Consider the following 23,757-nt stretch of genomic DNA (forward strand, 5'->3'; position numbering starts at 1 on the left):
TACAGAGCCACTCCTTAGTTGCCCTGGCAGTGTGTTTCGGGTCGTTGTCATGCTGGAAGACCCAGCCACGACCCATCTTCAATGCTCTTAATGAGGGAAGGAGGTTGTTGGCCAAGATCTCGCGATACATGGCCCCATCCATCCTCCCCTCAATACGGTGCAGTCGTCCTGTCCCCTTTGCAGAAAAGCATCCCCAAAAAATTATGTTTCCACCTCCATGCTTCACGGTTGGGATGGTGTTCTTGGGGTAGTACTCATCCTTCTTCTTCCTCCAAACACGGCGAGTGGAGTTTAGACCAAAAAGCTCTATTTCTGTCTCATCAGACCACATGACCTTCTCCCATTCCTCCTCTGGATCATCCAGATGGTCATTGGCAAACTTCAGACGGGCCTGGACATACGGTGGCTTGAGCAGGGGGACCTTGCGTGCGCTGCAGGATTTTAATCCATGACGGCGTAGTGTGTTACTAATGGTTTTCTTTGAGACTGTGGTCCCAGCTCTCTTCAGGTCATTGACCAGGTCCTGCCGTGTAGTTCTGGGCTGATCCCTCACCTTCCTCATGATCATTGATGCCCCACAAGGTGAGATCTTGCATGGTGCCCCAGACCGAGGGAGATTGACCGTCATCTTGAACTTCTTCCATTTTCTTTCATTTTGCCTTCTCAACAATCTGCTTGCCTATTGTCCTGTAGGCCATCCCAGCCTTGTGCAGGTCTACAATTTTATCCCTGATGTCCTTACACAGCTCTCTGGTCTTGGCCATTGTGGAGAGGTTGGAGTCTGTTTGATTGAGTGTGTGGACAGGTCTTTTATACAGGTAACGATTTCAAACAGATGCAGTTAATACAGGTAATGAGTGGAGAACAGGAGGGCTTCTTAAAGAAAAACTAACAGGTTTGTGAGAGCCGGAATTCTTACTGGTTGGTAGGTGATCAAATACTTATGTTATGCAATAAAATGCAAATTAATTATTAAAAAATCATACAATGTGATTTTCTGGATTTTTGTTTTAGATTCCGTCTTTCACAGTTGAAGAGTACCTATGATAAAAAATGACAGACCTCTACATGCTTTGTAAGTAGGAAAACCTGCAAAATCGGCAGTGTATCAAATACTTGTTCTCCCCACTGTGTGTGTATATATATATATATATATATATATATATATATTACACACACAAAATATTTAAACAAAAATATAGTAACTAGTCATAATGTGAAATATTATTACAATTGTACAATAACAATATAATATACATACATACAAAAAATATTGTAATTATATTGTTATTGTACAATTGTAATAATATTTCACATTATGACTAGTTACTATATTTTTGTTTAAATATTTTTTCTGAAAGAAGTCTCTTATGCACACCAAGGCTACATTTAATAAATCATACCGACCTCAAACTTCTGAACTGTAGTGTGTGGTTCTGGTAAACCCTATGTTATGGGGTCAAAATGTCCCCTCAAAGATGGCGATATCTCCAATCCTAAGACTGTCCACTTCTTGTGGTTTCAAGTTCACACACACTGCTTTTGCGATGCTCTCAACAAGATTAAAACCAAATCCTGTGAGTGAATATCAAAGCGTCAGAGATGTGAGGATGAGAGAGACAGACACTGAGGAACTGTGACAGACATGAGGAGATTAATCTGGAAATGGACATGTGGATGATAAGGAATCGACTGGCTTCTGCTGCTGTTGGATTTATTGCACATTTAACTCTCTCTCTCTCAGACACACTGGCAAGAGGCCAACCAGACGGCTGCTACCACTTCCCGTCTTGGACGATGAGGATAAATCGCTTTTGTTTTACAACACTTAGAACAAAAACGACACATTCTTTATTGAGTTTTCTCGCCGTTTCTTTCATTCTCAGTGGAGCACTTGCACTGAGCTTCATGATGTAATTCCAATTGCCAGGCATTGAATATATACACTACCTTTCAAAACGTTGAGGTCAGTAAGATTTTTGAATACTCTTCAAAAAAAATAAAAATAAATAAAAAAATTGGAGTTATGAAGATATCAATACTCTTATTCAGCAAGGATGTATTAAATTGATTTTTAAAAAAGTGATGGTAAAGACATTTAAATAATGTTACAAAATATTTCTTTTTCGAATAAATGCTGTTCTTTTGAACTTTCTATTCATCAAAGAATCCTGAAAAAAATAATATCATAAATATCATAATCTGATGAGCTGTCAATTGAGACAGGCCCAAACAATATGAATATGCTGGTGTAGTTACAACATCTACCAGATCGCTAGTTTCTGGCTTATAAGCGTTTAAAATGTAATTATAATTTAGGCACCATTGCGATTAACTTTACCTCATGTAAATCCAATACTTCAATCAAATTGATGCGCTTAAACTCATTAAAGCGAGTAGCAACCATAATCGTAGCAAAACTTTTTTTTATCGCAATAAGCAGGCATGCAAACACTTTATCACATCTATTCCAGTCTGACCGAAGTGTGAATGTGCATTTTTTGGGGCCCTGAAAAACGGAGTTCATGTTGACAATGTCGCGCGAATACAATGCAGTATATTGATGGCTGAAAATAATGAAATGGAAAAATTTTAGGCACGTCACTGAAAAAACTACTGAGGCCAAATACCAAAAAAATAGTCCATGTGTGCTGGAAGAATTTGGTCAGTAACACACCTACTGTATGTGAGATTATCTGTGCCGTGTGTTGAGCTATCTGAATAATGGCGGTAAAAATATCCACAATTCTTAAAGAATAATGAAAACTGCATGTAAACGGGAGTGAAGAGGTTTGCTCGTGTCATGCAAACATACTGCGATTAAGTCCTACCTCTGATTAAATAATCACACTATTGGTGCACATGTAAAAGTAGTCAATAGCTATGTTTCCATTCACCTATTGTTATGCACATTTTGGGATGTTGCAATTAAAACACTGAATGGAAACACCAAGATGCGCATACATTCTAAAAGTGTGCATCAAAAAAATGTATGCGCTCAAGTCTGTCATCAAGTCTGTCATTACCAGCAGCCATGTCACCCTGTAGCCCAAGACCGGTTGCCCACTGAAGCTAAGCAGGGCTGAGCCTGGTTAGTACCTGGATGGGAGACCTCCTGAGAAAACCAGGTTGCTGCTGGAAGAGGTGTTAGTGAGGCCAGCAGGGGGTGCTCACCCTGTGGTCTGTGTGGGTCCTAACGCCCCAGTATAGTGACGGGGACACTATACTGTCAAAGAGCACCGTCCTTCGGATGAGACGTTAAACCGAGGTCCTGACTCTCTGTGGTCATTAAAAATCCCAGGATGTCTTTCGAAAGAGTAGGGGTGTAACCCCGGCATCCTGGCCAAACTTGCCCAGTGGCCTCTGTCCATCATGGCCTCCTAATCATCCTCATATACTGATTGGCTTCATCACTGTCTCCTCTCCACCAGTAAGCTGGTGTGTGGTGGGCGTTCTGGCGCAATATGGCTGCCGTCGCATCATCCAAGTGGATGCTGCACATTGGTGGTGGTTGAGGAGATTCCCCCCTTCTATGTAAAGCGCTTTGAGTGCCGAGAAAAGCGCTATATAAATGTAATGAATTATTATTATTATTATCAAAATGATGTGGTTTAATTCCCTGTCAGAACAGGCTCACACGATTGCATTCCGAAACAACAGGCATTTGAATGAGTTTCATCTGAGACACGTCATTTATGCTATAAAAAAATTCCCAGATTGTGGCAACTTCCATTTTTATTACAGATATTGTGTTCCAATATCCCAGGAATTGACAACTTTGTTCTCTTGAACACATGAGATGGAAAGGGTGCTTTATTCGTAAATGTTTTATGCGAAATTCCAATTTTGCGCACAAGTTAACTTCGCAACTTTGGATGGAAACATAGCTAATGTGCCGTAGCTCCCTACGGAGGACATGGTGATGAAAAAAATAAAATAGATAAGAGGTCAATTATGAGATTCGCTCGCAGATAGTATGCGTTCCACCAAGACACTTTGCATTTACTCACAAAACATCTGAGTTCTATGCAAGCAAATGCAGAACGTAAAACATTGAACCTTTAGGGGCTCCGTAGCTCCCAAAACTTGAAAATGAGCTTCAGACTTGAATAAGCCAGTTTATCAGTAAATCATGGAGAATTTATTTGCCACTTCTTAACTGCAAACTCATTTATAAGTTGGACTTGACAGATTTGAAATAACTAATGAGAATGCTAGCAATAGACGGCTGCATGCTTGCTAAAAAATGCTCTATTTGTTATTCAGAAACTCAATCCACTATGTTTGTAAATGAAAATGAAAATATGTATTTATAGGCAATCTTCAGCTATTTCAAAATTCAAGATGAGTCATGTAAACACAAACAAACTTGAGGAGAACAGACTTCATTCATCCACTAAAAATCACTGCAAGAAATGGCTTGAAAAAGTGAAATTATTTCAGAGAAAAGCTCTAGCAGCATTAGTTTGCAGACGTTTGACTTTTTGGGAACTCTGTGTGTGTGTATGTGCACATCTGTTTATGTGTGTGTGATGGTTTGTAGCGCTGCACTACACGCGGGCTGCTGAAGAAAGCGTGTACACAGGCTTAAGCTCATAGCAGAATCACAGCGAGTCAGACGTCGCTGGCAGAGGATTAACGGCAGCAAAGCAATTACACTGCTTTACAGTCCTGTTCACCGCACCTGTACACACAACACTGACTCCTGCAGGTCAACCGTGTGTGTGTGTGTGTGTGTGTGTGTGTGTGTGTGTGCGCGCGCTGGCTTGGTGCAATCCATAGAAGTGTTCTCCAGGGATCTGTCTAAGCGCAATCGCCTTAGTGCTCTTATATCTGTAAGTGTGTGTGTGTGTGATTCACATGAACTACACATGAACCTATACCAGATATCAGTGCTACTGAAAATACAATAATTAGCCATCTAAATGAGGACACCAATAAACCCACATTCAAACAGCAATCAGTGCTCCATATACGCCTAGACATATTAGCTTCATCAAATCCAGACTGGTCTCTGTTGGCCAACCAATCCTCAGATAAGAATTTCTGCTCTTGCACGGCCAAACAAACAAACAGAGAATGCTTTATCCACACATATACAGTACACACACACATATTCTTATCTATATGAGGACATGCCATAGACTTCTATTGTTTTTATATAAAAATAATAAATGTTAACAGACTACATACTACTACTACTACATAAATACTACTACTACTACTACTAATAATAATAATAATAATAATAATTCATTATTATTATAAATGCATTAATAATAATGCATTAAATGCATTTTTATAATAAAAAATGAAATATATATATATATATATATATATATATATATATATGTATATAATTATATACAGATAAATACATACAACCATTATTTATCAATTATTTTCCAACTGTGGATTACCCTGAATGACCCCAAAGAGAGGTTTTGTTAGATTTAGCTGATTTTTAGGGACAATTTTGTTCTAAAAAATATAGCAAATAAAACTTCCACATACACTCGCACAGTAACCGGCGTTCCATGTAAACCTAGACGCATAGTTGCATCGAACCCAGACTTGTCGCCAACCAAGCCCCAGATAACAAGTTCTGCTCTTGCTCGGCCAATCGAAACGGCTAAATCCAAGAGAGAATGCTCTATCTACACGCACAAACAAACCCCAGAACAGAACTGTTTGCCACATAGTTACTAGATAATTAATCTTGAGGATTGTGCTGTCCGGCATCCTCCAATTAACCAGTGAGCTGCCACCCATCAACACACACACACATATCCCAGCAGACATTTCTGAGGAAATAATTTAAGTTCTGATGGAGGCTCGAGGCGATTCGGGCAAGTCCCACTGCACTACTCCCCACAGAGACAACCACAAATCCCCAGAGAGAGAGAGATAGAGACAGGAGTACCGTGAGACCGCGGAGGAAGTGAAATGTAACTTTACACTGAAGTTGAGATGATGTAATTCACTACATGCACGGTGGGGTGTTATGATCAATTCCTGTGGACTCTCTCTCTCTCTCTCAGCAATCGATCACTGTGTTAATCAGACCGCAGACCCTTTCCCTTTTATATATATATATGAAGAGTTCAGATGCAAAAGCCTCTAAGTGCCATCTGAAATTTTCTTCTAGAATGATCATTTTTATCAAGCTATTTAAGTTTATCAAGCTATTTAAGTATTCAAGCTATATTTAAGTTCAATAATTTCACTTAAATGGCAATGCAAATGACCTATTAATTGTCATTTAAGTGAAATTACTTAACTTAAATATACAAGCCTTATAAAAATGATCATTCTAGAAGAAAATTTCAGATGGCACTTAGAGGCTTTTGCATCTGAACTCTTCATATATACCCTTTCCAAAAAATTTGAATATCATGGAAAAGTTTAATTTCCATAATTCCATTCAAAACGTTAAACTTCCATAGATTATAGATTCAGGGCCCACAACTTAAACGATTTCAAGTATTTCGTTGTTTATTTGTACATAATTTGGGCTTCCAGCTCATAAAACCCACGAAAACAGGATTTCAAAAAATTTGAATATTACATGAAATCACACAGTAATTACACAGTGATACCATGGTCATTGAACCAGGTTTTGGTTATTTTGGCAGTGTGGGCAGGTGCAAATCCTGCTGGAAATGAAGTCCGCATCTCCATAAAGCTTGTCTGCTGAAGGAAGCATGAAGTGCTCTGAAAATGTCCTGGTAGACGGCTGCGTTGAGTGGACCAACACCAGCCGATGACATGGCTCCCCAAACCAACACAGACTGTGGAAACTTCACACTGGACTTCAAGCATCTTGGATTGTGTGCCTCTCCATTCTTCCTCCAGACTCTGGGATAGGCCTGTCGCGATAATTAAATAACCGTCTGATCGCGATTATTTGATCTAACCGCGATTGTTTTAGACAACCGCGATTATTGCGCTCTTTTATAGGCCTTCGGCACAAGGGGGAGTCATGGACCAAAAGAAATAGACAAGCACTAATTAAGTTTTCCAGCAATATATTCAAAGTCATCTGAAGCCATTCTATAGCTTAATGTGAGGGACAGAAATATATTTACATCGTTAAATTAAAGTTCACGGAAACTCGTCTTCCCTCCTCTGCAGCTGTCAATCATTCTCCGTTCAGCGTTCAAACAGCGCGCCTCGTCCGGTTACGGCAGGAAACTCACCAATATGATATATTTATGTTATACTTGATCTGTAGAAAAAGGGCTGTGGATTTGCATAAAATGATTTTATTTTGTTATTTTATTTGCTAGAGTTTTATTTTGCTGGAGTGTATTGCTGTTTCTAAACGATTCGCTACCGTGTGCCTGTTAGATCACACACAGCACAAGGACTATGAATTGGCATCAAACGCACAATAACTGGAATTTAAAACTGTGAAGAAACAAACGATCAATAAACTGTTGGACAGATATACAGATACACTAGGATTTGTGAGCTCGACATTTCTTTGCTTTGTGCCGTGAAGTTTTAAATGTGCATTGTGACCCTATGTTGCTTTGAGCACATCATTCTGCACCCGCGAAACGCATACGTGCTTTGTGCCGCTCTGTTTCGAAGTGTTTCATATTTTCGTGTTTTTTTTGCACTGTAAGATTATTAAAAGCCTATCTTGTTCTGTTCTGTCGTATATATCATATCATGTTGCCCCATTAAAAAGCTGCACAATACATTTAAAATAAGCATAATTTAATTGTATATTATTTGTGTGTAGTGTGTGTGTAGATAGATAGATATATAGATAGACAGATAGATAGATATGTGTATACATATCTTACATACACTACCGTTCAAAAGTTTGGGGTCAGTAAGATTTTTTAAAATGTTTTTAAAATAAATATCTTCTGCTCACCAAGGCTGCATTTATTTGATAAAAAAAAGTCATATTGTGAAATATTATGACAATTTAAAATGACTGCTTTCTATTTGAATATATTTTAAACTGTAATTTATTCCTGTGATCAAAGCTGAATTTTCAGCATCATTACTCCAGTCTTCAGTGTCACATGATCCTTCAGAAATCATTCTAATATGATGATTTGATGCTCAAGAAACATTCTTTATTATTATCAATGTTGATATACATAGATATATAAATAAAATGTAATTAATTTTATAATAGTACTAATAGTAATTTGTAATTTGTTTTTATCAACATGTTTAGATTTCATAAAATTACGGTGCAGATTTTTTCAAGAATTACTTTTGCTGCTGATTAATACACTAAGTTTATTAAGAAAATTGTCATAGCTATTGAATATATTTATTTAATATTTAAAGGTGTAAACTGTAATCTTACACAGCAAAATGATAACTTACAAAGGATTAAATCCATCACAATTATTTAATGAATGAAGCACACAAAAAAATTATGACAAAGCCCTAAAACAGACAATTAATCGCCAAAGCCCTAAAACGGGCAATTAATCGGCATAACTGCAATTATTTTTTAGACAATTAATCGTCACCCAAATTTCATAATCGTGACAGGCCTACTCTGGGACCTTGGTTTCCAAATGAGATGCAAAATTTGCTCTCATCAGAAAAGAGGACTTTGGTCCACTGTGCTTTATTAAATCCAGAGTCAACCCAGTCGTCTACCAGGACATTTTCAGAGCACTTCATGCTTCCTTCATTTCCAGCAGGATTTGCACCTGCCCACACTGCCAAAATAACCAAAACCTGGTTCAATGACCATGGTATCACTGTGTAATTACTGTGTGATTTCATGTAATATTCAAATTTTTTGAAATCCTGTTTTCGTGGGTTTTATGAGCTGGAAGCCCAAATGATGTACAAATAAACAACTACATACTTGAAATCGTTTAAGTTGTGGGCCCTGAATCTATAATCTATGGAAGTTTAACGTTTTGAATGGAATTATGGAAATAAATAATGATATTTATTTTCATGATATTCAAATTTTTGGGAAAGGGTCTGTATATATATATAAAATATTTATGTAGCTGCTAGACACTCCACAAGGAATTTCTAGCAGCAGTTCATAGAGAATATTCATTTTGCATCATTTTCTCACCGACAGTAAATGACCAGGTGCTGCATGGGCCTTCCTCTGAGCAGGTGTTGGGCTAAATCGCAAATGGCCATCTGTATGTTTCACTGAACGCCATTTTAGACTCTAAATGGAGAATTAAAATGCTGAGAGGACTTTCAAATACAGCTCTTCAGGAATGCAAACACGAACAGGCACTTTTATAGTGCAGCCTCATATTCCTTCGTTTCAGCGATAAGGTACAATATATCTGAGAATACAGTCACAAATGATGCAAATAGTCCTCTATCCTTTTAAACATGAATGTATTCACACTATGATAATTAATTTAGACAGTATTTAGCAGAGTTTCAAATGCATAGCATATTGCTTTTTAAAATGGTGACTATTTGATAAGAACATTAAGGACACACCATTTGCTAAATTAAAAAAATATATTATGTCATAAATTAATTAAGATACCAATGGTGCTCTTCATAAAAAAATAATAATAATAAAAATAAAATAAAACACCCAGTGAGACTCCAACACTGTGATCTGCAGTGTTTGTGAGTTCAAATCTAGCTTGCAACAAAAGCCAGATTGTAACCCAGAAAGGCCTAAATAACTAACTAAAAGAAACTGGCTCTGCACAACTGAATTTGTGATTGAAGATTTGGGAAAACTACTGATCAAATTATACATGATGAGAATTGTATAACTGTTAATTGCAGTGTGTGTGTGTGTGTGTGTGTGTGTGTGTGTGTGTGTGTGTGTGTGTGTAATCTTGTAAGCCTCACAGCCTCTCAGTAATGACTTCCATTTTTCATTCATATGAAAAAAAAAACCCCCAAAAAACAATATCGCTAACTTTTCTCATGAATGAAAATAAAGAGATTGTGATGGATTTTTTAATGAATAAAATAGTAAACTGTATATCAAACTAATCATAACTCTAACATCTAACCTTACTTTCTCTTTTTAGGCCTAACATGCTAATAACACTTTGAAACTAGGGGTCGACCGATTAATCGGTCGGACGATTAATCGGCCGATTTTTTGAATTTTTTAACATAATCGGCATCGGCCAATATCCAGTATATCAAGCCGATTATTAGGCGGGCGCATCTGTGGGCAGCCTAGTGTTGTTGTTGTTGTGGAACACGTGTTCGACGCACGCTGCGCCTAGAGTCATTCTCCAGCAGAGTGAGCAGACCTCATCCAGTGCCTAAGGAAGGAGCTAAGTTCCTTGGAGAAAACTCCTTTATATTTAATTAAAACCTTTTGATATGTTACTGCCAACTTCGAGAAAAAATATGAATAGGCGACATGACGTTCGGCTACTTTGGATATTGATAGCGTAGTTGAGGTTGCATTATCACAGCAGAAGGGTTGCTATCATGTCAAAATAAGTAAGCAAGAATTTTGCAATTTACAAACAGAGAATCTGATACTTTTATTTGTTCTGTTTTGTGTGTCTTATATTTGAGAGGGTTGTCACTCAATGCAGAGAAATAAGTAATAAAAAAGTGACCATAGGTTAGTGAAGGGCTGGCTTTGCTTTTCTAGCGTCGTCGCTAGGGTTGGGTAGCTACAGACAGACCCGGTGCTAATACGGCACTGGTGCCTTAACGACCGTTATTTACCGGACCGAATATCAATGCGGATTTCTGTGCTTCATTTCGGTGCTACTGTTATGCCTGTGCTTCTCTTGGATGCTCTGAAAACGGACGTTAGAAACGTGACGCTAGTCAGCTGTTAACTTTAGCATACTAGTAGCTGGATTAAACACGGTTAAAATGTTGGCCAAACAGTGTAATGTGTGACTGTATTTCACTGTAGACTAGGGGTGGAACGGTACATGTATTCGTATTGAACCGAAACGGTACGGGCGTCACGGTTCGGTGTATAAATTTACACGGAGAATACATGGTATAAAAATAAATAAAACTCGCGTGCAAATTAATTCATGTAATGCGGAACTACTGTTAGATACGCGGGTTCTTTGGGGACACCTAATCTGTAGCCCCGCTTTAGCTCTGAAGCAGGTTGCGATCATAGACTGTAAAAAATAGGCTGCGATGTAAAGATTGCATTGCTGGAATATGGTGTGTGGGAGAGGGAGAGGGAGACTCGGGAGAGGGAGAGAGGGGCGCGGGTGCGGGCGCGATCGAAAAGTCGCGTGTGTTTAAAGTCGCAAAGTGTTTACTTATATTTGTGTGTGTGTGTGTGTGTGTGAGAGAGGCGCGGATGCGATCGAACAGTGGAAACATAAAAACATACTCTGTCATTTTGTTTATAAAAGACATCATTCAAACTGCAAAGTGTTTAAGTTACTGTTAATAAAAATTTTAAGGAAAACAAATATATTAGTCTGAAATGTAGCAAATAAATTTTCAATTCATTCAGGTACAATTACCAAACATATCTCAAGGTCACAACAAGTGCAGATTTGGTCAAGTGTTCAATAAATGTTTTTGTTGAGAAATCTTGTCGATCTTAAGTAATAATTTGTGTTATATTTTATCTTTCAAATAGAGGTTAAAAACAAGCACATAATCGGCCAAATATCGGCCAAAATAAATCGGCAGCATTAATCGGCCATCGGCCGACCCGGATTTCAAAAGATCGGCATCGGCATCGGCCTGAAAAAAACCATATCGGTCGACCTCTATTTGAAACACAATGTACTAAAACTTTGTTCTTTTTTTTCTTTTCTTTTTAATGTTGTTTGGTAGTGTGTGTGTAAAAATAACAAATATGGGAAATTAAACTAGACAGATGACTAAACTTGAAACCTTGTGGTTACCTAATAACAAGAGGGCTTGTCTATGAAGAATCAATCAAATTGTGGGGAAATTAAGTAATGTTTCATGTCATTTTTGCCATTCTCCTATTCTATAAAAACTGTTGTATTCGTGTAAGCTGGTGGGATTCTCAATGGAATTTGTCTGAGATCCTCCGGCCTTGCTTCTTCTTGGGAGATTATGTGGAGAACTGCTCTGAGATCTCCCGGCCGTGATTAAAGCATTTAAAGGACATTTGCTGGAGTCTGTTTGACGATTATTCCTGCGTAGCAAGTAAGTTAGTTAGGGGAACAAGTTAGAGTAAGAAACTCTGCCAGTTGTCGACTGTAGATGCAAGAGCTAGAGTACAAAGATGATTGGGTGTCGATTGTAGACGCGCCAGATTAAGTGTCGATTGGAGACGCTTGGGAGTCGACTGGAGACACCCCAGGTAAATTTAATTATTAAGTGTCGACTGTAGACGCAGGTAATTAGGTTCCAGGTACGTAGTTAGGTTTAGAGAAAAATCTAAACATAATACATAATGTAAAATATACGGTATAATGAGACATGTGTAAAATCAAAGTGGATCAATAAATATTTTTTATTCAAAAATTGTCTTTAATTTTCTTTGTTGCAATTTACATTTAAAAACCACTTGGGTCAATATTTTTTTTTGTCAGGATGGCTCAGATGATCTCATTAGCGGCCTCGGTTTGGGCTACAACTTATTGGTAGTAGGGACCTGTGCTCTCAAACTGCTTCTAAAACGATGTTATGACCGACCGCTTCAGTTTAATGCTAATGATAATGACAATAACAGTAATATGATGATGATAATGACTCACTGGTGCAGGGCATGTCTGGCTGCTCTCCGTCTGCTCTGTAGTAGCCGTTCCTGCAGACGCAGATGGTGGCCGCTTCAGATGTGGACCTACTGTTAGACGGACACTGAAGACACAAACCCGTCCCTTGACTGGACTTGAACGTTCCTGGAGGACAAGCTAGAGAGAGAGAGAGAGAGAGAGAGAGAGAGAGAGAGAGAGAGAGAGAGAGAGGAGAGAGGAGAGAGAGAGAGAGAGAGAGAGAGAGAGAGAGAGAGAGAGAGAGAGAGAGAGAGAGAGAGAGAGAGAGAGAGAGAGAGAGAGAGAGAGAGATCTTGTTAGTGAGCTATTCTGAGAATTTACCTTATTGCTTCAATCAAATACCTTCAAAATCCCAATTTGGAGACACATTTAATCTGGAATATTAGGAAAAATTAGCAGGAGCACTTGTAGATGAACAGAGAGCTGCAAAAGTGTAAATATGTTCATACTTGTCTAGTAAATCTCATAACCTTGTGTTTAATGGATCTGGACAAGAACATAATGCCTTTTTTTTTGCAGCATGGTGACAACCAGGAATAACATTATAAGCTTTAGGAGTGAGAAACACATGATGGTCACTATTAACGCTCAATATGCCAGTTGGGATACAATTTGACCATGCTATTTTTATGCAGTGCATTACTAGCACAGTGTCTGAAGGAGTCAGTGTCAGTTTGCTACAGACAAAAACTGCGTTCATGAGAGCAAAGCGTGTTTTTGTTCCAGTTTGAGTGCAAGATGAGACATTTCCTGTTTGTGAGGCCTATTTCAAGTGAAATGAGCGAAACGGAGCAAAGGTGCTCCCAAGACAAAAAAGACAGTGTTTTCTGATTGGATAAAAAACACACACACACACACACGCACGCACGCGCACGCAGACACACATACAAGCTGCTCCCCTGACTCTTTCTTGGCATTCACACAAAGTTTGTTCTTGCATTTGTGTTTCACTGTCCTGCATATACCATTTTTGTGTTTAAACATGCCTGCTTAGATTTGGAGCATTTTAAATGCACCTAAAAAAACAAATATATATATATATATATATATATATATATATATTAGGGCTGTCAAAGTTAACGCGTTAATAACTCGTTAACGCAAAATCATATTAACGGCACTAATTTTTTTAACGCGCGATTAACGCAGCGCGTATTTTCTGTTTGACCCGTGGCCCAACCCCTAGTTGGAGAAATGGAGATACACAGTGTTGCCAACTTAGCGACATTGCAGACCCCTTTAGCGATTTTTTCCCTTCAACAAAGCGCCCAAACCTTATTTAGTTTCTGAGAATCTACCGGTACCGCCGCCGGTACTGCTCTCTCAGCACGCGCGCGCGCCTCTCTCTCTCTCTCGCTCGCTCGCTCTCTCTCTCTCTCTCTGCGTCTCACGCGGAGGAGCAGCGCTTTAATTCAGTTAAGCACAGATATTATGTTGCTTCACTAATTTTACAAGTATAGCCGAAATCAGAGCACAGATATTGTCTTTATCTTATGTGAATTTGATTTCACCAGACGACGGCTCGATTATCAGGATTGTTGTGCAGATTAACTTAACATCTTGGAAGGGAGAGCTGGTTATGTCTTAATGGGTCGCGTTTCAGTCACCATTTCAAATTCATTCCGTTGTTTGACAACAGAAACAGTAAAATATACCAATGAAAACAGTTTTATTGAGAATTTAGCTTCATCAAAATGAGCACAGAGAGAGACAAACTACAATGTAATAATAATTAATAAATGTACATTTAGCATTTTCAGAAGAGCTGCCCTGTCATGCAAAAATCTAAACATGTTTGTGTTAGTAAATTGCTCAGTCCAAAGAAAGAGAAGTAATGGTAACCTGGCATTTTTTTGTTCTTTCTACATGTGTCTAATAGACATGAACAAGTTCTTTGAAAAACATCTATGACCTTTGAAACATGTCTCGTCCTTATGCTCTATATTGACTATGGTTTCAATAATAAACATACATTTGCATAAAGCATCTATATTTATCCATGCCCACGTTGATTAGAGTATTACAAACTTGAAAAGTATTAATTTAAGGTACATTTAGAACAAATAAAAAAATGTGCCATTAAATGCGATTAATCGCGAGTTAACTCATGACAATCATGCGATTAATCGCGATAAAAATTTTTTATCGATTGACAGCCCTAATATATATATATATATATATATATATTATAATAATAATAAAACTGCTCTCTATATATGGCTATATATACATATTTTGAAATAAACATGCAAATAAATTTGCATAAAAAAATGCATTTAAAATCCACTTGGACATGTCTCTTTTTTTCATTATCTGTATAGGGCTGCCACAGAAACTGGGGAGATGTGTCACTATTTCAGTGATTTCTGTCCAATAGGGCCATTTTGTGCATGGCATAACAAAAAAAAACCATCACTTTAAGCACATTTAACAAATTTAGTAATTCTTTTTAAGCTTTAGAAAGAGCACTTCAGCATCCAAATATTGCAGACATGCTGAACTTTACTTTCAGGGCTTCTGAGGCACGGCAGAGAGTAGTGAATAAATTCTGCTTGCTTTTCCAGGCCGGGTTTATCTCTCTGAATAAAGAGCTGGATAAAGTGATTCCTGTACTTGTTTATCATTAATTCTGCAGCTATTTGAGAGGAACACTTTCTGCTGGTTCAGCTGAATGACCACAAGGATCAGGACTCGGGTCTGCGTGATTTTATCACAGTGTACTGCTGCTGAGACGGATCACGAAAAAAAAAAGAAAGAAAACATTTCATATTGATCCAAAATAAGTCATATTCCAGACAATTTTTTGCTCTGATGCCCATTTATAAGGTAACTTAAGGTTTCTTGCACCGTCGTTCAGAATTAAACATGATGTTTTTTGCTACTGACCTTTAAGACTTTTAAAACATTATATTCCTTCAACATTTGTCCATAATACAACCACTTTTTGCTTTGGGGAACAATGTTCACACACTCTCCACCAAGCAATATTTCATGTCAGCACTAGATCAATGTAATCTGCCATTAATACCTTGATTAACTGGCATTACGGCAGTGACAGACGGGACGTTTCAGGTCGCAATGGACCTGGATCGACCTGTTCGCATTTAGAACTGTTATTTGCATGCCATGAATATGCATCAAACTCATAAATATGAATTAAGGAGCAAACATGAGCTATATGGAGAATTTAAGATGTGGGTGTGATTACTACACTTATCAATTTACATACAAAGATGGATGATGGAAATTAATAAATGGTGTGAGATGGAAGATGTGTAGTGCGAGAAAGGGAGGGACTGTATCTCTTCTTTAATGAGAGAGGACAGGATAATTCATCCCTCCTTCTATCCATATGAAAGAGTGTGACCTGCGCCGCGTGTGAAATCAGACCTCTGTTCCTGAATATCTGCAGCCTTTGAAGAAATTAATTAGATGCTATACAGCTCATTAAAAGTTTAGAGGGTCGGGTCCACTTTATTACTCTGTTCTTTTATCTATCCATCTACTCACCCGCGGACTTATTCATTTAGTCGTTTAATAAATAAGGGGAGGAGAGGAGATTAGACGTATATGGAAAGATAGAGAAGAGCAGATTAGAAGTAAAGGGAACAAAAAAGAAGAAAAGAAACAAGGGAAAAGGAAAAGGAAAATAAGAAATGAAAGGAAAAGGACAAGGACAAGAAAAAAGCTAAAGAAAAGGACAAGAAAAAAAAGAGAAAGGAAAAGAAAATGAAAAAAGAAAAAAAAGACAAGAAGAAAAAAGAGGAAAAAATTGAAGAGAAGAGAAAAGAAGAGAAGAAGAGAAGAGAAAAAGACAAGGTAAGAAGAGAAAAGAAAAAAGTAAATAACAGAAAAGAAAAGAAACGGAAAGAAAAAAGAAAAGGAAAATGAACAGACAAAAAAGAAGAAAGGAAATGGAAAGGAAAAGACAAAAAAAAGAAGAGAAAAAGGAAAGGAAAATGAACAGACAAAAAGGAAAGAAAATGAAAGGAAAGGAAAGGAACAGACAAAAAAGAAGAGAAAAAAGGAAAGGAAGGGAGAGGAAAGGAAATGGGATTAGAGGAATACACATACTGTATCAGAGGAACATTTGGTGTGGAGCCCCTCACACACACACACACACACACACACAGCAGAATGTGTGAAGGTGTGGGTGTTTGACAGACAGCTTCTGACCCAGCCCATATGACACACACACACACACACACACACAATCACACTCGAACGCCTCTCCCATCCCGCACAATGCCACATTCTCTCAGTTACGAAACATGCCATGTTTGTCACCACGACAACAAGCACTGCAGCCATGACCTCTGACCCCTGCGGCCCACTCGTACACACCAGAACAGACGGGGAAACTCCTGTTAGAAGGTGCAATCCTTTAACAGAACATGTGACATGTTTTACATTTAGAAGTACAGTACGAGGCCTCATTTTACAAGAGAGTTCATTTTCGTCAAAGTAGCAGATTATTGTGTTTTCTGAACCGTCAAACTTGCAGACTCTCCAACACTGAAAGTGGACCAGCATCTGCTGTAAAATACCTGTATCTGAAAGACACCCCCTGAGGGCGACCACTCAAACGCAACAGCTGAGCGCTTGGCTTCAGGCTTCTGCTGTGGTTGTCTGAGAAGACCTCCATCTCTGTAGCTGTAGGCGAAGCCTGAGGAGACAAGCCTGAAAATCCATCACACCAAACACGCAGTCAGTATACAGACACACTCCAACAGCCTCACATACTGAGCGGAGTCGCGGCATCTCAGATCTTTCATGGACCGATAACAGTGTACATTGAGAAGAAGCCAAACTTGTTTTACCTGACAGAAATATCACAAACATCTTCATACTGTATTGCTCTGTAATGCAAACACAAATCTCACAAGCGCCTTCAATATCCACTAACTGCATCAAAGGCCAAAATAAACACAAGCACACAAATGATTCAACACACTGCAAGCATACACACACCACCTAATATGCTGTTGGTCCTCTGCGTGCTACAAAATAGCATCGACCATGGCCTCTACAAACCCCCTGAAGGTGTCCTGTGGTATCTGGCACCAAGACTTTAGCAGCAGATCCTTCAAGTCCTGTAGATTGTGAGGAGAAGCTGCCGTGGATCAAACTTGTTGGTCCAGCATATCCCACAGAATAGAGATCTGGGGAATTTGGAGGGCAGGACAACATCTTGAACTCTTCATAATGTTCCTCAAACCATTACTAAACAATGTGTGCAGTGTGGCAGGGTGTATAATCCTGCTGAAAGAGGCCTCTTTCACCAAGGAACACTATTGTCATGAAGGGGTGTACCTGGTCTGCAACAATGTTTATGTAGATGGTATGCGTAAAATTTACGTCCACAGGAATGGCCGGAAACAGGGATTCCCAGCAGAACATTGTCCAGAGTATCACATTCCCTCCATTGGCTTGTCGTCGTCCCACAGTGCATCCTGGTGCCGTCACTTCCCCAGGTAAATAGAGTGCACGTACATGGCCGTCCACGTGATGTAAAAGAAAATGGGACTCATCAGACTAGGCAATCTTCTTCTACTGCTCCAAGGTCCAGTTTGGATGCTCGTGTGCCCATTGTAGGCACTTTCCACATTGGACAGGGGTCATCATAGGCACTCTGATTGGTCTGCGACTACGCAACAGAGTGCGATGCACTGTGTTTTGTGACACATTCCTCCCATAACCATCCTTTTGTGTGACTTGTGCCACAGTAGACCTTCTCTTGGGTCGGACCAGAAGGGATAGCCTTTGTTGCCCTCGTGAATCGATGAGCCTTGGGCGCCCAACACCCTGTTACGGGTTTGTGGTTTATCCTTCCTCGGACCACAGTTGTTAAATTCTCACCACTGCCGACCGGAGCATCCCACAAACCTTGCAGTTTCAGAGATACTCAGACCCAGTTGTCTTGCCATAACAATCTGACCCTTGTCAAAGTCACTCAGATCTTTATTCCTGCCCATTTCTTTTTTCTGCCACATTTGCTTACCATCTAGTCTACCCAGAGTCTACTATAGTTAAATTAAGTACATAAATATGTAAATGTATTTGCAGTATACTTAGCTTTTTTTTTGCTATATTTATTTTTCACCAGGTTAAACACAAAAAAAAAAAAAAAAGAAAAAACATTCATGCATCGTTAAAACTAAATACAACTAAACTGAAATTGAAAAGCAAAAACATTTTTAAACCACGATAAATGCGTGTGAAAGTAATGATGTGAGCTCAGTCAGATTGTGTAGCGTCCCCCAGGCTACTGTTTACACTTTAAGCTACTGTTTAAAATGGAGCGTCTGGAGCTGAATCAGCGACTGTGAACAGCCTACAGTCAACGTGAGTGAGTGTGTAAGCCCAAATGCAGTTAAAAATGCATCTTTATGCCTTTGGAGCACATTCTTAAAGCACACACACACAAATAAAACATTCCCACACAAACCTGCATGTCCATTGGCTTTCTGACATTACAAAATGCTATTCTCACTGCGACATTTTCCGCTAATTGTCTCGCGCCTGTTCAGCATGACATGAATTAATCCAGGGTCCTTTCTCTCAGTCCCAGGCGCTACAAGGGTCAACTCGGCAAAGAAATGATGACGGAGGGGAACTGAGGACATGGAACGAGGGAACCAGGCGTGAAAAAAGAAAAACTTCGAACCACAAAAGATAGCAAAAAAAAAGAAAAGAAAAAGCACAGAACCTGCCATGGGACTGGGTTTTAATTCGGCATTAACGCTACAAACTTTTTCTAATTGACCTTGCGCATTAGGAGCACGTGGCTCAGGCGTTAAGCGCATTAATTAGCGCAGGGACGTCTCTCCGCAGCGTTCTGTCAAAGCAGACACGGGAAAGAAGAAAAAAATCCACCCAGCTTTTCTGTTCAATCTCAGCCTCGGCGAGAAAAGCCATGTTGCTGAAAGCTGAGATCAGCTGGCACAAAGCCCAGCTCGCAGGCGGACTCATTCAGGCCGGGCTGGGAGGAACGGGCGTTTATTCCTCAAAAGAGCAATAAAGCCATTACAGCGAGTAGGGAAAAGAAACATCGCTCATGCATGGCTGCTGAAACATCAGTCAACAGAGCAGGTTTTTGCTTGAGCATGTATACATGTACTCTCGTGTAGCCAGACGTTTGACTAGCAGCTTGAAGTTGGTTTATATAGCATAAAAGACGATGAACGATGACACATTGGGGTCGATGGCAGTTCGGTAGATGGCCATCTGTCAAAACATTACCATATTATGTAATATATAAATACAATTTGCATAATGTCGTTTATAGATTGTTTTTTTCTTTTTCTGACACAATAGTTTAAAAATGTAATATTAGCCATATCCTGAGTATTGACTAATTATTGATTAAAAGTAAAAAAAAAATAATAAAAAAAAATACATAAATAAATAAATAGGAACTAGAGAGAGAGAGAGAGAGAGAGAGAGAGAGAGAGAGAGAGAGACTATTTTCAAGGATACAATGCTACGAACCTGGCAGCTAGTTTTCTTATTAGGCACTTGCCAGAGCCAGAGCTGATTTTCCAGGTTAAGTTTAGCCAGAAAAGTTCTGTATTTTTGCTATAAAAAAAAACAAACAAAAAAGCTACAGTAACAAAAAAAAAAAAAATTATATGAAAAAAATAACACAAAGAAAGAAAAATTATTTAGTCAAAATTAATGCAATAGCGTTTTCTTGATGCGAAACGAGAGAAAAAAAATGTAGGGCAGGACTTGATTTTTGAATTTATTGGTTTACATGGTTTGCTATTGGTCAATCTCATGTGAGTGACAGGTTGTCCCGCCCTCGTGCCAGTAGAGAAGAGGAGAGATGTTACTGCAAGAGGGAGGGGAAGTTATTTTGATTAAAGATTACAAGGGCACTATCAATACATTCAAAATGTATATTATTTTATAAGGAATATGACCTTTAAAATCTTTTTAAAATGATAATTACATTCGGACAACATACATCAAAAGGTGATTATGCAAGACTTCTAATCAGGCACTGATTATAGTACCTGTGCATCCTGCCTGCCAGAAATTGTGTAAAACCAGCATATTAGATCGTTCCTTGCTGCTTTGCGAAGGCTCTTGCAATGTGTGTGTGAAATACGCATCAGACGATCCACGAACAGTCCGTAGGCGTGCTGTCTGAAGCTGAGACAACTGCAAAGTCAGAGTCCATCGGTGTTAGCTTCATCATCCTGTAAATTCCCACACAGATTTCACTAGCCTCTCACAAACAACAAACAAACAAACCAAAGCAAACGACTTAACCAAAACCCTCTGATCTCAGTCTTGCAGAAAACAACCCTCTTTTCTCATTGAAGTGATGTTTTGAGTCAAATTTGAAGTTCAAGGGAACCGGGAACCGCCTGAGTTTTATCTTTCTTTACAGCGCGTGTAAGTATAATCCAAAACAACTGTTATGTCTTGATTATAGTTCCACCATTGTACTCTCGCACACATACGTTATTAAAACCGTGAGACTGCACTTCATACGCCGTAATTGAAAATGGAAATTAATTCTAAAGAAAATAAGCTACATGAGTTTGCATATTCATGTAATGGGGGTGTGAAGTCAGAGAGAGCAGGGAACATCATGGCCTTTTCCACGGCCGTTTTGATTAACTTTTGTTCAAGGAATATCAAATATCTCACAGCACAAGCACTTTACAAAGTGAGCCACATCCACGGGCCAAACGCTTAGCCTTTCGGGAAATTCTTCATCTGTAATGTTAATGAAAATCATGATCTGCATACGTACGGTCATAAAGAGGGATGGAAGATAAGCTAAATTAAATCTGCAGCTATCAGATCGAGAAAACACAGAGATAGAGAGAGACTGCTGCTGAAGTCATAAAGGCCGTTTACACCGACAGCGATTACATCGTTTGAGGTCGCTGTACTGTATCGCAATGTGTATCATGCGAGTTAAAATGTCTGCACTCCCATTGGTAGGCGCCACATTGTGTCACTGCATATTTGCATAGAGCTGAACAGCTGAACTCCGCTCACGTGTCGCATCGCCAAAGGTCTGATTTGACTCACATCTCAAAATGAAAGGCTTCTGGTTGTCATTAGGGGCTTTCCCACCAGAGGAACGTTTCCATAGTTCCTATGACTATTGGCAGAAGTACCCGCTTTTTGGCATGTTCGCACCGCAGGAACTGGGAGTGATTTTAGTTTTTTGGGGACTACATTAGCTCATACTTCAGAGTAGGGTCAAGCCTGAATGTTGCCCTTAAAGGGATAGTTCACCCAAAAACGTCAAATTTTGTCATTAATTACTCACCCTCATGTCGTTCCAAACCCGTAATGTTTTCTATCATTTTCGGAAAACAAATGAAGATCTTTTTGATGAAATCTGAGAGCTTTCTGTCCCTCCATTGACAGCTCTGCAACTAGGTTACCACTTTGATGCTTGAAAAAGCTCATAAAAAGATCGTAAAACTAATCCATATGAATTGAGCAATTTAGTCCATACATTTTCTGAAGAGGCACGATTGCTTTATATGATGAAAAGATTGAAATTAGGCTTTTATTCACATATAAACATTCATCAACTCACACATCAGTTGTGGTAAAGGAAACTCAAGCATGCGCTCTTGATGTGCGAGAACCAATGAGGTTCATTCTCGTGTTATGCAGCACGTTTGAGCTTCAGCAAGAGGTTTGTTCTATAGGGCGTCAAGCAGGTTCGGTTGAGCTTCTGTTTCTGTTCACTGATCTATATGTGATCCAAGTATATATGTGAATAAAAGCCTGAATTCAATCTGGTCATCGTGTCAATTGCCTAAATGTCAATGGAGAGACAGAAAGCTCTCAGATTTCTTCAAAAAGATCTTAATTTATGTTCTGAAGATGAACAAAAGTCTTACGGGTTTGGAATGACATGAGGGTGAGTAATTAATGACAGAATTTTCATTTTTGGGTGAACAATCCCTTTAAATGACGTCGCTGATGAATGGTGGTGGTGCAGATGCAACCAGGAAAATAGCCAGAGGGGAAATATTTGTTCTCTGGGGACCATCCTAGTGATTAGTTCCTATAACTGAGTTCCTATAAGTACTCGGTGCGAAAGCCCCTAATGTGAACCTTTGTCAATGTGAATGTGGGCCTATCAAAACTGCCTCTAGCATAAACATTGCAAATGAACAAAATGTGCATCAAAGAGCCTTGACCTAAGAATGAATATGTTATATGACAATATTCAAGCAAAATTCTGTTGCTGTTGGCTATTTGTGACAAAATACTGAACCGAAAGAAAGATGCACTTTTGACTAAAATCAGATAGCATTTAACAACCATCCCCAATTTTACAAGTGATGTTGCCACTATCCTCAACACTCACACTGCAATAAAAGCAGGGCAAGAATATGAACAGAAAGCACTTTAATTACTGCACAATGAATGAAATGGCACAAACAGTTCAGTAACCAACTGCATGTTCAAGGTATTTGTGATAGTTGGCTGCATGGTGAGAAAGCTTGTAGAAACCTGTGATATGAGCTCAGCTGTAGTCTGTGTATAATCTTTTATTCATCCCTCATGTGACAATGGCTAGATACTGAAAACGTGCTTCCTTACAGTTCTCAAACATATAAGGCCTCGGACAGAAAAGCCCACTGGTTCACTGAAAGCTTCACAGCAATGTTTGGAGCCATCAGGGTGTACAGTACAGCACGCTCCTAAAAAAGTGGCCACAATTACCAAATAGCCCAAAAATGGGCTGTCAACCATAAACCACCTGACCTTGACTTCCCCCCACAATACACTCTTAGAACCTCTTTCTGCCAGGTGCTTCATATATAGAACCTTTCAGGGGATCATTTCATTCTAGGGTGACCAGACGTCCCGAAAAATTCGGGACAGTCCCGAAATCTAAACTGTTGTCCCGAATCCCGAATCTGGCCCTAGTGTCCCGAAAATTATACTAAAGCAAAATCTTGAGTAGTTATTGTCTGATAAACATTAAAAAGTGTCTGCGGAGGTTGAGGCCGGCGACACACTGGCTGCGTGGCGTGTCCGTTTTTATTTCGGCTCCCCTGTTAACAGGTTAGAGCTTGCACACTGC

At 39.1% G+C, this 23,757-nt stretch overlaps 1 protein-coding gene across 1 annotated transcript in view; it reads right to left on the bottom strand.

Annotated features, from left to right (window-relative positions):
- The window catches only part of ephb1 (EPH receptor B1), a 256,086-nt gene that overhangs the window by 99,533 nt on the left and 132,796 nt on the right, over positions 1-23,757 (bottom strand). Inside the window, exon 4 of the mRNA XM_082173478.1 lies at positions 12,663-12,818. Coding sequence (XP_082029604.1) covers positions 12,663-12,818 — 156 coding nt within the window. The remainder of the gene's footprint in view (positions 1-12,662; positions 12,819-23,757) is intronic.

The sequence above is a fragment of the Leuciscus leuciscus genome, assembly GCF_965113295.1.
Source record: "Leuciscus leuciscus genome assembly, chromosome: 6".
Lineage (NCBI taxonomy): Eukaryota > Metazoa > Chordata > Actinopteri > Cypriniformes > Leuciscidae > Leuciscus > Leuciscus leuciscus.